Genomic DNA, 14,501 nt, shown 5'->3' with positions numbered 1-14,501 from the left:
TTGGGAGATCAGATGGCGTATCATATCCGGGAAGATTTCGGCTGTCATCCATCCAGACGGCTGGCATTTTCCTGTGCTTCCAGGGGGCGTGCCATTGAGAAAACTTTGAAGCCAGTTCACTCGTGGAAAGACAAAGAAAGGGGCTATCGACTGGCCAGCTGCGTTGATACACCCTAAGACTGTTACCAGCGTCCCTCGCTCAGCCGAAGTAATGCGTCCAACTTGCTTTGATCCCTTTTCTGCAACCACCTTTGGTGTCTTCTGAACGGTGGTTACTCCAGTCTCGTCAAGATTATATATTCTATTCGGCGGATACTTGTGCTTTATAAGCAGCTCTTCTAAATTATTGAAGAATTCGCTGACATTCGTCCTGTTGAAGCTGGTGACTCTGGCAAGGCTTGTCGTTTCGGAGGACCTTAGGGAAAGCCCAACACGACTCATAAAGCTATTCATCCAGTCTTTTCCTGCACACTTATTTTCAGTCCAGTTCTTCGGCATATTCTTCCCTTTGGCCTGGGCATATTCATATGCAAGCTGACCTGCTTCCTTTTTCGTAAGTCCATGATGCATGTGCTGTGCCGTGATCATATAGTCCTTCAGAAGTATCTCTTCGTTTGCTGAGAACACACTTTTAAAGTTGAAGTTAGTTGCCAACTCCACTGATTGGGGATCTTCTGCTGCGTCGAGTTTTGCAACTGCTCTTCGCACTGTGCTTCGTGGCAAACCAACCTCATTCGAAACTTTGCGAAGCGGCGAACCAGATTTAACTCGCATAGCAGCTGCTCTCAGTAAGTCCTGGTCGTGGAGACCGCGGGTGGTTTTCCTAGTATACTTTCCCATTCTGCAAAAGAGAGACAGCTTAGTATATTTCTAATTGACATGCGGGAACAATAAATGCAACACAATATTCACAAAATACGTAAAAAATAATAACTTCGAAAAAGATCCCAGATGATAGGGGGCAAGACGGACCGGTCCGTCTTACCCGCTGTCTCTGTGGTCCATCTTACCCTAAACCTGCTTTTTCGGAATAGTTAAAAATTATAACATAAAATGGCGCTGCAATGAAAAAAATTAATGTCTCACACACTCTCCTAGACCTCTGTATTTGTAAGAAAAATTACCACAGTATAAAACAGAACATTAGAAACACCAGAAAAGAAAAACATTTACCTCAAAAGCCGGTTTCGAGAATGTGAAAACGAATAAAAATATTTTTCTCGAAGACAAGATTGGCTTCAACTCTCAGACTTCGCTCCGAAACTTGCCACTAGATGGCCGTTGTTTCTAGCTCTACAAGTGATAAAAAGGTGACGCTCAAGTCAAGCAATGACAAAAGGTCCGTCTTGCCCCCCGGTCCGTCTTACCCGACTCTCCCCTACATACATGATGTTTCAGCACTCTGGCAGACAACATCCATAAAACAACAGATGTAACATCAGAATAGGAGATGAAGTGCTTCCCATATTCAGTTTACATAAAAAGACACGTTTTTTCTACTGAAAGTAAGGATCAACGTAAAAACTTTAAACAAAAAAAAATTTTCACGTATATTAGGGGTTTCGCCCCCTAGGCAATAACTCGCTCTTTACGCTAAAGTTCGAATTTTGTTACAATTCTTTAAGAATGACCCCTGAATCACAAAGACCGTTTAATTAGAAAAAATAGCTCTTTTGAAAGTACTAAAAAAACCTTAGCGTAAAGATCGAGGTATTGACTAGGGAGCGAGCCTCCTTATATATGTAATAATTTCAGTTCGTTATAAGTTTTAATGTTGCTCCTTACTTTCAGTTGAAAAAAATTATTTTTTTTTAAATTTAATTTCTGACTGTTTTTTAAATAATGCTAGGAAATCTGGTGCCCCCTTCATGGAAAATTCCCTTCCCCTATGAAAAATCCTCCATGGAAAATCCTCCCACATAACCCACAACCCCCCCACATAACCGCCCCCTGAAAACTTCTGTATACTTCCCAGTAACCAATACTATATGTTAACCATGGGCAAAGTTCATAGCTTACAGCACTTCCCCCGGGGACTGTGGGGGATGAATTCATCCTCAAAGACATAGTGCTTAGATTTTCCGACTATGCTGAACAAAATAGCTATCTCAAATTTTGACCGGATGACTTCGGGGAAAAAATGAGCATGGGAGAGGGCCTAGTTGCCCTCCAATCTTTTCGGTCACTTCAAAAGGCACTAGAGCTTGTAATTTACGTTCGAAAGAGCCCTCTTGCGATATTTTAGGACCGTTCAATCGAGGCAATCAACTCTGGGGGGAAAAACAACAAATAAACACGTCTAAGTGATCTTTCTTGTGGCAAAAAATACAATATTACACATTTCTACAGATAGGAGCTTGAAAACCCAACAGAAAGGCATTCTGATAAGCTGGATTTGATGGTGTGATTTTCATTAAGATTCTACGACTGTTAGGGGACGTTTCCCCATCTTTTCGAAAATAAGGCAAATTTTCTTAGGCTCGTAACTTTTGACGGGTAGGACTAAACTTGATGAAACTTATACATTTGGAATCAGCATAAAACACCAATTCTTTTGATGTATCTATTGGTATCAGAATTCCACTTTTTTGAGTGTCTTTTACTATTGAGCCAGTTCGCTCCTTACTTACAGTTCGTTACCACGAACTGTTTGAACACTGCAGACATATACATAAATGTGGGAGGAGTTTACCCTTACAAAGATGATGGTTTAGTACCAGATTGAAATTGTAGGAAGGGGGACATGAACAAAAAAAACAAAGATGCCCCCCTCTCTACATTTCAAACAATGGCTAATATCTATCTTTATAAAAAACAAGTAAAAAAATCCTTGCCTCCCACCCTCCTTATATTTTGTGAATTAGCGGCACTGTCCGACACCATGGAAAAACAGTCAAATAAAATCCATATAATAGCCGAAGGAGCAAAACAATAGCTTAAGAAGAAGACAAACTGCTACCTATATTCATATCAATGCAACACGTACCTAAATCTGGGAGTACCCCAACAAACATGATTGTTCAACAAGAAGGTAAAGCAGCCGGGCAATATTTACGAAAACATGCGAAAAGCCAAAAGAACAAAAAAAAAAGAAAATCTAATAGGGAACTGAACTGCTTCCTCTACTGACACCCCTACAAACATGCCCCTAAATGGGCAATACCCTTGAAAAAGTAATTGTCAAGCACCAGGGATGCCGATTACTTGGTGGGCGGGTGGGGGGTTCGAAAATTTTTTATAAAGTAGAAAATTATACATATCAAATGGTATGTTGTGTCTTGTGTCGTGGAATTCAAATACTTTGGAAGCATAGTGACAGAATACGGGATCAGCTTCAAAGGAAATAATGATCAGAATAGGTCAGGGGAACATCGGCTTCAATATGCTCAAGCGCTTATGGAAGTCTAAAAATTACTCGACCCGGCTTAAGTTACGCCAGTTCAACAGCAATTCATCCCGGTCCTCCTTTACGCAGCCTAAACCTGGAGTTTGACCCACTAACAGGAAAAGAGAATCCTTGCATTTGAGAATAATTGGCTTCGAAGAATTTTAAATATTCATTGGTCGGACAGAATCAAAAATGAAAAAGTCCGCAAACTTGCCAACCAGCCCCTAGTGACAGATATCATTAGGGCTCGGAGGTGGTGATACTTGAGCTATGTTCCCCGAATGCAGGACACTCAGATCCCAAAAGCCACTTTAGATAGGCACCCAAATGGAAGTCGAAGAGACCGAAGACTTCGGAACACTGTGCGTCGAACATACCAGTCTGATCTGCGCAGTATCCATGCTCCTCTTCAACACGATTGGGAAGACATATACGCAGCTGCCCAATTAAGAAAATATTGGCGAAGTGTCGTGGATGCCCTGGGTGCCTCTGGCGGCACAGGCGAATCTAAGGTACAAGAGCATAACTACTCTGTACGATTTAGACTACGAGTTTCCGTGTTTTGCGATCCTTTGTCAGTTCTATTCTAGATAGATTATATTATTAAAAGTTGAACTTAAGCAGAATATGTCTACGAATGCTGGCCAAAAACCATAATTTTACAAGCGTTTTAGTTCGTAACCTAAACTTAACAACTAATTGACGGTTACAAGATGACGGTACATGAGATTTCGAACTACAACCTACTCGAAAAATATTATTATATCCCCCTTTCTAATGGTATAAAGAGAAAAAGGTTGAGATGAGTAGTACATGTCCTGGTGATGAATGATAACAAACTACTAAAGATCGTCCCTTCGGGCGCATCTTCTAGGACTAGTTAAAAAGGAAGCTGTCCCCAAATTGAGTGGGAGGGGGTCGCAAAGAAGGATATAAGGATAATTGGATCTATGAGGAGAGTGAAACGAAGGATGCTTTAAACAGATTGGAAAGGAGGAGGAGCGTGCATAGTTGTGTTGGCCTCATGTGGCTAAATGCTGCACTGGACTGTTATTACTAGCAGCAGTAGTAGCAGCAAATACATTGCGAGGGAAGATTTGCTTTACTTAACCTAAAACAATTGAAAAATTAGACAAGAAAAACTTGCAAAAAGACGAATGTGCCATCTGCAAAAAATATATAGATACATAAAGATATTTACACATAAATATGAATAATATACGATACATAAATATACTGCTATTACTACTACTACTAATCAAAAGCCATTAAAGCACAAGACCGCCTGGGCAGTAGGGTTTCTAGGGTCGGTGGTGCCGAGCAAAATTAATTACATCGTCGACCCCCCTTCAAATATAAGCCAAAAAAGAGCCGAATGAAAGTGAAAAATTTGATCAAATTGGACAACACCCACCACAGCAACCAGGCAGCTGCCCCAGTTGCCACCCCCTACCCCTTTGAACAGCTCTGCACCCGAGGCCAAAACAGCTACGCGAGCTCAACATCCATCTCAATCTACTCAATGATCCCCTCTCTATCCCATCCCAAGAAGTTAACTAACATTTATCATTATCTTCAGGCTTTAAAATGAAAACCCAACCTTGAGCCTAGGTCACGTAAAATTTAGACTCAAACTTATATAGTAAGACAGAGTTTTACAGATTTTTAAATACGAAATATAAAGATTATGAGGGGTCCCAATTCCCCCCCCCCCATTAAAAAAAAAGGAATTTACCAACTGAAGACGGCGGCTCCTTCCATTTAACCTTCTCTTCGAAAGAAATCCCATCTGGACCAACGAATATACTCATATCATCTTTACTCAAAACGAATCTGCCATCTGATAAAGAGGAAACTGTTGGCTCCGGTATTCTTCCGGTAAAGAACAGTTCTTTTTTGTCTCCATTTGTCTGCAAATTAGAACTGAATTTGATTGATATATGAACAAGAACTGAACATGGACATAGCTAGAATCTCACTGAAAGGCGGATAATAAGATAAATAAATAAGAACAAGCGGATAAATAAGAACAAGGCGGAGTGACAGAATGCATGGGCATCTCGTCACTGGGTATCTTACCCTATTATCTCACTGAAAAAGTTTTTTTGTCTTTATTTGACAAAAAGTATAAACAGACTTCTTGACTTCCGTAGCCAATATTAAAGTTTTTTAAACATTATTGCAAACCAACCATTAGAGGAGGGTGGGGGGGGGGCTTGGTTGCTATTTCCCCAGATGGATGGGAAAAGAAGCCCCAAACACTGTATTTTTCAGACACAAAATATTTAAAAGTGGAAAGAAAGGATAATTGCCAGGACTAGCGGCGTATCACAAGGTAGTGGGATTGTTGAACATAATAAGAAAACAAAATAATAAGAAAAGAAAACATAATAAAATACGAGCAACGTATTTTACACAATTTTTTAATGTTTGCTTTATGAAGTCTGTCAAGAACCGTTGGGGAAACCCTGAACAAACCGATCACTGTAAGATTAGCTCTGATCAGTTTTTCACACAGTATCAGTCAGTTTTGGCGCTAGAAATTTATTCCAGATTTCTTATAGGGTCACACTATTTTGTGTCCGTCATCGAGCGAAAATAAGCAGACAATTTTGAAAATGGAAAGCATGACAATTGTTAATGGCCCGAAAAGCTAAGATTTTGGTGGTTTTTGTTATAAGAAACTTTGCTAGATGAACTAGCTGCTGCAACAAAACAATAAGCAAGGGATACAATTTCTAATTAGATGTGAAGCTGAAGATATGTTTTTAGTTTTCCAAATTTGAGCCAGATATAATCCTGAGAATAGAATTTATTAAAAAAAAATTCAATCAGAACATGATCACCAAATTTCAATATTGGGTCAAAGTAGCAATAGTATATATGTATATATACATATATATATATATATATATATATATATATATATATATATATATATATATATATATATATATATATATATATATATATATATATATATATTATATTATATATTATATATTATATATATATATATATATATATTATATTATATATTATATATTATATATATATATATATATATATATATATATATATATATATATATATATATATATATATATATATATATATATATATATATATATATATCACAGCAAAAGAACTTGACTTCCACGTGAAACATAATTCATTGTACAAAATAACGACATGGAACCTTTCCTTCACCATTTATTATTTAAGCGCTTTTGGATTTTCTTCAATAATATATAATATATACTCTGAAGAAAAACTGAAATGCCACACTCGACAAGCGAACTCCAGTATTAGCCGAATAAAAGGACAATAAAGTTTGAGAAGACCCTTAAGGAAAATTTTAACAAAAGTTTTTAAGGCAAGAAAATTTTAACAAAAGTTTTAGAAAGGAAACCGAAGGGGAAGTTTGTTTTAGGACATTTTGAATATGGGCATCCCACTTCAAGTCAGCAGTGATTGTCCCCCCAAGTAGTTTAATGCATGTGACAGAGATTTTGGGAGGAATGGGCTTTGTGAAAGAAGGAGGTGATTTAAAAAAACTAACTGTCACAACTGACGATTTATTAGCGTTAACTTTTATCTTCGACAAAGAAGGCTCCTGTGTTATATCGTCAAGTAATCTCATAATTGAGCTTTTAATATTTCGTCGACAGACCTCAAGTGCAGACACGTCGTCCACATACTTCCGCCGCTCTGTGTGGTCAGTCATGAGGCTATTAACTAATATAAGGAATATAATGGGACCCATCAGAGTTCCCTGGGGGCCCCACAAAAGATAGGAAGCAGATTGGAATAAACATTTTTATATTTAAGCACTTGAGAACGACTCGTTAAAAAGGAGGCAACAATTTTAACTAGAAAAGGATTCACTTGAAACTCCCCCAGCAGTTTTTACAAAGATAATGTTAAAAACTGTTTCAAGGACTCGTTAAAAAGAATAATTTTCAAGGACTCGTTAAAAAGGAGATTCACTTGAAACTCCGTCAGCAGTTTTACAAGGATGAGTATAAAAGGGATTACAAGGATATTGTGGTCAATTAAGTAGAACGCTCTCTGGAGATCACTTAATAAAACATTCGACCAAGTATCAGGATTTTCAATGTTTTTAAAAATGGTGTCAAGAAGACTAACAAGGTAGAGAGAAGAACCTTATCTGTGCTTAAAAAAAGTCCACACACATCATTTGGACACTTCGCATTTCGCAACGATCAGGTTTGCTTTTGGCTTTCTGATCCGTTTGAACCAATTATTACAGTAAATATTTTTTTTTTAACTCTGCTTACCCGCAATAGCAAATATTCTCCGCGTATTCCAACACATATAGATTCGTCATTCCATTCAATTGATCGAGGTGTATCCGGGAGAAGTAACTCTGGTCCTAATTCCTTGAATTCTCGAGATTTCCAATAGTAAAGCTGCAATTTCCGTTTGACAGCCACAACTAGCCGAATCACAGCTGCCTTTTCTCCCGTTAATGATATTTCTGTCTGAAATAGACAAATTGAAAATTATTGCTGAGAAAAAACTATTTTTGACATGCTGTAAAAAAAAGACCTAAAATACATACATAACAATAACGATACCATTATTTAGTAATAACAAAGCAGTAACAAATAAGACGACAAAACAGAACATATTGTAGAATATTACAGAACACAACTTATTAACACAGAATACGCAAAAACAATATAATAATAATGATTAAATTATTAAAACAAAAAATAATAACAGCTCAAAACCTCACTAACCTAGAACTACTGACAGTGCGTCAAAAAAAAAAAAAAGAAAAAAAAAAAAAAAAAAAAAAAAAAAAAAAATATATACTGTGACCATTCGCAATGCTCACTCTAACGAATTTTCCCAACCTTTTAAAACCGTCCAAAATTCCACGTTTTAAAATTTCCCGAAACAAATTAACCTATGCAAACCACGTTGAAAACACTTCCCTTCTCAAACCTCCTTACATATACCCATAAAATGGATACGATTTTCCTCTTCTACACACATGAGACACTGATAAGGGCCATTTTTACATTATAATTTCCAACTTGTAGTCTCCGGACGCCTATATCAAAACATTACCACGATGTAAGGATTTTATTCGTAAATAATTTCTTAGACTTAACGGGTTTAAATTAAACCCGTTTTTCTTTCTTAAACTCTCTCTTGTAAGGACTTCGGTTTCCCAGGCCCATTACAATTCGGTTCCCCGATTCGCAAGCTCGTACGTTAGGTACTTAGTTAGTCTAGCTAGTTGCAAGCATTCATCGCTGGCAATCGCTTTTAAATCCGAGCAACCTCTTCTCTACAGCCTTAGACAGACGTCAGGATTCACATCCATATAATTACGTCAATTAGGTTTATCATTTTCGGTTGAAGTTGATCAATGTGATTTGTAATATTTTGCATCGTTTTGAAGATGATACAAGGTACAAAATTGAAATATACAGCTTTAAGAAAACTTCAAGAAACTTTCAAAATAGGCTGGTTCGAGTAAAAGAAAAAAAAAATTAAGAGGAATAGAAACGGGAGAAACAGGTGGGTAATGTCAAACATATGGCAAGATATAAAAAAGAGCAGCAAAGCAAAAGTAGATTGGCTTTCAATTGACATTTAGGACTAGCGAAACGCTGCCAAACCGCGAGTCACCCTTTTTTCTCCTTTTTTTATTGGCTGATGGTGCTGCCCAGGTTGTTGCACTTATTTGCTTGTTCCACCACCCTCTGTTTTTTAGTTTCCTTTTTAATGTTTATATATTTTATATTTCGTTCTCTTTTTTGTGTTTATTCGCTTATGTTTGTCCCTCCCACTTTTTTGTTATACCGGTATTTATCTTTTTAACTCTATTACTGACTTATGCAGTTCAATTATTGACAATTTTTTAGCGTCCCTTTTAATTTGTATTTATTTTTATACCTTGTTCTTTTTTAATTCATTCACTTATTTTGTCCCCCTTTCCTCTTTTTTTTAATGTCCCTTTTAATTCTTTTTCTGACTTGTATTTTTTAAGTTTAGTTTGACCAGTTTTTATCTTTTTTAGTTCTTTAATTGACTTATTACAGCTTAATTATCGACTTATAAATGATTATTTATTAGGATTTCTTCTTTTTCGTTGTTGTTTTTTGCATCTTTGCCAGTTTTTGTGCAACCATATGATTTGTCGACTCCGTAGTCCGAATTTGGCCCTTTGTGGGCTGGTGATAGATATTGAAAAAAAATTTATCTTATCTTATCTCACGAGAAGACAAGAATTAGATAGACTTGTAAAGTGAGTCTCTCTCGCCATTGAAAAGTATTTTATGCAAGCAGTTGTTAGCACTGAATTGAAACTCTTGACTTTTACAGCTCAACTTTTCCTTTCAAATTTATTTTTTTTCTTTTAATCAATAGCTCCAAGAAGTGATTATTATTTTAAAAAATTTTTAAACAAGCGACTGAGACCGATTATTAGCGCCAGTTTGGCAAGGAATTTAGTTTAGCAAGAAGTTTAGCAATAGGATAAAAACGTGATGAATTTTCAAACAACTTGCTTTACTGTGTCGTAAAATTTTCACTAGTAAGTCTGATAAGACATATTTATTTTCCATTCCCTTTTCACGACTAGCAATTACTTGCCACTCGGCACGATATTTCACGTATACAAGGTACTATTAGACTGCGACCATTCTAAAGATACTGTATACACCATACGATGCAATACAAAAATAATTTCAGATCATAATTAATGGTTTAGTTTATTTCTTTCATGGTATTTTTTTAAATGCCCTTAACAAATGATTCTGATGAAAAAATTTAAATAAATATGGTTTGAACTTTTTGAATGATAAGTAAAAACTTTACTTTTTAGTTATTGTGGAAGCAACAAGGAAATTGAAAATCAAATATGATTAAATAGAAACTTTCAGAATAATTTACGTATACCTTCCAGAATTTTGAAAGATCAAGTAAAAAAGACTTCTATACGCGGTTGTACAGTTTTGACAGTAATGGGGGCCAAATTACAAACAATAAGAAAAAAGAATTGAAGATGGGAAAACAAGGAGCTACAAACCCATGGTACCAATTAGTTTAAGAAACAATGGCCTTAGTAGATCATCATTTTATTGGACACAAATTTACAAAATAATTGGCTTCTAAAGGTGTATTTGTCGCTGGGATACGAACAGATTGTTATTGCTTGAATTTTTTGGACGAATTAAATGCCCTTAATTCTTATTTCTACGAAACACAAGTTTTAGACATTGCAATGTTCCAAGATCGTAACACAGATTGAAAAAAAAATTTTACTTCTTAGACTCATCCTAGTTCTATTTGTGCCGTAAACTGTGATTTTATAAAAAAATTCTTTTGGTGTTAAAAAATTATGAAGTTTTTAAGGCAATGCTACATTTTTGCAGTTTTAACATGTTGAGCTTGAACAAAAAAAAAGTAGCAAAACTTCCGAGTTTTTTTCAATTTATTCGAATGAAAATACCCCCAAAAACGGTTTCTAAAGTCTGAGAGAATGGAAAAGAAACATTCAGGGTAGTACCCATTAAAAATCCTATTTCAGACAATATCAGGGGGAGAACGCCCTCCTAGATTTTGAGAAATGTCTTTTCTCGGTATTTTCACTGAACAATTTTTTTTTGGTCCTTTCACTGAAACAATCAACAAAAGTGCCCCCCCCCCTTCAATTTTCATAAATTGCTGCCATTGGTTTAAGGAGGAAAGTGGGTTAAATGAAATTCAGATCCATTCCCTTTATATCATAATGTCTAAAGGTTTAAAAATTCTCCCATATTTATCGGTATTTTTCGTATTAGGAAAAATAGGAATATAAGTCTGCGAACTAAGATTAGAACATTAGAAGCTACACTGATGACATTGCAAGGTGTTTTCTAGAGAAATTGTTAGTAGTAGTAGCAAATTTTAAATATTTATAATTGTTTACGAACTTAATTAAAAACCACAGACAAACCTAATACAGTAGCGAAGTCCAACAGGCTTATCCTGCAATGTTACAAGAATATACTCGTCTAGTAGACTCAACATTTGTCTACTAGTCTCGTCTGGAATATATTCGTCAACTAGACTCGTCTTGAAGTGATTCCTAATGATGGTAATGTTGCACTGGTTTATGAGAAATCAATTTATTCAGATGACCCATTAACTTTCGTTAAACAATATTTATCAAATCATCACGTGTTCTAGACTGAAGAGGATTTATTGGAAATTTAAAAACGGTTTCGTAAGCTATATTCAAACATTTTGAACAAATTTGCACAGATAAATGAGCTTGCTCTGAATAAGCTTGCTCTTAACAAGTAACAAACATAATAACATATTTGGAAGAAACTGATGAAAGACAATCATAAACACAACATTCACCGTCAGACATCTGTATTGCAAACTTTTTATCTATGTTACAAGCCCATAGACTTCCCATAATAGCGAAAACAGATTCAGCCTTTTTGTCAAATTTTTGTTTTCTTTTTTCCAGCAATTCTAATTTTACCATTTTAAACTTTTTTCTTTATAGCTTACGCCCTTCCATTGGATTACTAATATCTAACCATTTTATCCTTCGCAGTAACCTTCTTACTGAACATCTAAAAACTTCCACCAAAAACACATATTGGGAGATTTGACAAAGTATGAAAAATACTGATTTTGTGTTGTCCCGGAAAATGAAAAATAAAACCGAACGAGATTGCCTTCTAAAGTTTCTACCTCCACACCCTAGATTTTGAAATACAACTTTTTTGGAAATTAGATTGAACAGTATCTCCCTTCTCAACATATTGAAAAACACATTTCCCCCCATATCCTCAATAACAACAAATGGGATAAAATGTTGTCCTCCCTCCTAGATCTTCGTGCATTAGCATCCCTAACCTTGTCTATTCCTATACTGTAAAACTTATGTTCTGAAAAAAAAACCCACAACAACAGAATTTAGAAACTCTACTTATCAATATTATCAATCATAATTCATCATAGAAACTTTGCTGTAATGTGGGTTCAAATTGTACTCCTGATTTTCCCCAGTTGAATCCCATTTTATTGTTTAACTAAAAAAAAAAAAAGGTAAAGTATACGGCATTAGACTTTACAGTCCGTACCGGCGGTGCTCATCTCCGTTTCTTGGCCCTTCAGCCAGGAAGTGCAATGGGGGTTGGGGGCCAGCCATCCTGTGCTTTCGCACACCCTTCCTGTTTACCTTCCCCAGATTTCTCCAGGTACCAACTTAGAGCTGGGTCAACTCTGGCTAAGCTTACAGAGTCACGCCACTGACCCCCGTCCCAAACTGAAGAATTGGGTACACTGGGATTCGAACCCGCGTCCTCTCAGACAAGGGATCCCGAATCCAGCGCACCAACTCACTCGGCAAGGACGGCTATTGTTTAACTGGAATCAAATTTATATTCTTTCACCAAACTGATAACAGAATCTCTAATTTTTTTCATAATCTACATGATTTTCGAATTTTTCCTGTTCAATACAATGTCTCTACTATACCCAGCTATATACCAGCGATACTATACCAGCGATGCCCAGCCTATTGTCACTGTCACACCTAGTTTGTATCTGCCATTATCAAAATTATGAGACAATTGCCAGACCTTTACAGCTAATCAAGGAAGCACCAGCAGGTCAACTTAGCGACCCAATGTGTGATTGATATCCAATTTGAGATTGACTGTGGTTGTCTAATCTTACCTTTGAAAAAAATTTAGCTTACAATTTTTGGCAAATTTAATTTATCAATGCACAGAGAAATAAAAATTTGGTTCCCGTTAAAGAGCGAACCCAAAATAGAGGCTATCTTAAAAGAACCTGGATTCGAGTTCATTTAGAAAAACAGTTTCGACCTATTTATCGAATTGACGCATCTCTACGCATTCTGTTGAAACACGGTACTCCAGTCTGAATTTCACTAAATCCAACACAAGCATTCTCCTGATTTTGAATTTGCCACGCAAGTGAATGGAGAGTAAACTTCTTTAAATGTTAGATTACGTAAATCCCTTAAATTAGAAGAAAACCCGGACTATTATTACTTAAGAGTCTAATGTTGTACTTTTACGACATGGTCTAAAATTGATGATTTTGAATAAATTATTTTTAATTTAATAATTATTTGAGATTCTTTTGTCAATAATTTGACCTATATGCCAAATGGGAAACATTGAAGATTTTTGCTGTTATTTGTTCTTGCAGTGGCCTGTAAAGGGTTAAAATATTCATACACTACAACATTGAAGGAGGAAAAAGGGTCAGTGCTAAACATTTTGAAAAATGGGAAGGGGTAGCCTTGTCCCCGTCTAACCAGGATGTAGTTAGACTTGTACAGTTTATAATTGCATTTACACAAACTTGTCAAGCAGAAAAAAAGTCGTCAAAGTTTCACCCCCTCCCTCTCCCAAAATCAATAATGTACCTTTGTGTTCGTAAGGCTATAGCTAAAATAGCTTCTAGCTAATTACTTACAAAATACAAATAACCAACATATTGAACTTATTAATTAAACCTAAGAATAACATTTTAAAAATTAACCGAATACTCCTCTCTTTCTTCTTTCTCTTTTCAGATCCCCATATTTCACACTCAGAACTAAGCACTGGTTGACGAGTATTCAATGGTGGTCGGCAGATTGGTGTCTTCCCTTTTAGCATGTGTGTGTGATCCTTATTGTTCCCCTGTTTGTCTTTTATTTGCTTGTCTCTTTCTCTCTGCATTCCCGGCTCCGGAGCCTCGCGGGGGAAGGGGTGTGTACTTGCTGCTGACTTATTTTTTTAAATTAATAATTTCCTATTTGAGTGTCAAATTTCCTCTTCATCAATACCTGCATTACTATTTATTAATGAGCCCCACATCACCCTTAGTACTCTACTCACCCTATGATTCACATGGCTACCCCACCTACCACTCGGTGAAACCCTGCACCCTAGATATAAGAACTTATTTAGATTTTGGATTTCACAACCCTTCATACTGACAGCATAAACAATTATTGAGCTTGAAGCAAAGCTGCACAAAATCAAAACGCAATTAGTGCAAAATTTAAAAGAAAAAAGGTTTAATTTCTAACAAAACAAGTTTTTAAAGATTT

At 36.1% G+C, this 14,501-nt stretch overlaps 1 protein-coding gene across 1 annotated transcript in view; it reads right to left on the bottom strand.

Annotated features, from left to right (window-relative positions):
• Nucleotides 1-14,501, bottom strand: part of LOC136033591 (vam6/Vps39-like protein) — an 85,155-nt gene that overhangs the window by 53,055 nt on the left and 17,599 nt on the right. Inside the window, exons 4-5 of the mRNA XM_065714364.1 lie at nucleotides 7,690-7,893; nucleotides 5,124-5,298 (exon numbers count right to left, since the gene is read on the bottom strand). Of these exons, the coding sequence (XP_065570436.1) occupies nucleotides 5,124-5,298; nucleotides 7,690-7,893 (379 nt within the window). The remainder of the gene's footprint in view (nucleotides 1-5,123; nucleotides 5,299-7,689; nucleotides 7,894-14,501) is intronic.

Source organism: Artemia franciscana, chromosome 12 (assembly GCF_032884065.1).
Source record: "Artemia franciscana chromosome 12, ASM3288406v1, whole genome shotgun sequence".
Taxonomy (NCBI): Eukaryota; Metazoa; Arthropoda; class Branchiopoda; order Anostraca; family Artemiidae; genus Artemia; species Artemia franciscana.
The sequence above is the reverse complement of the archived record's forward strand: the minus strand, read 5'-3'. Positions and strand labels throughout refer to the sequence as shown.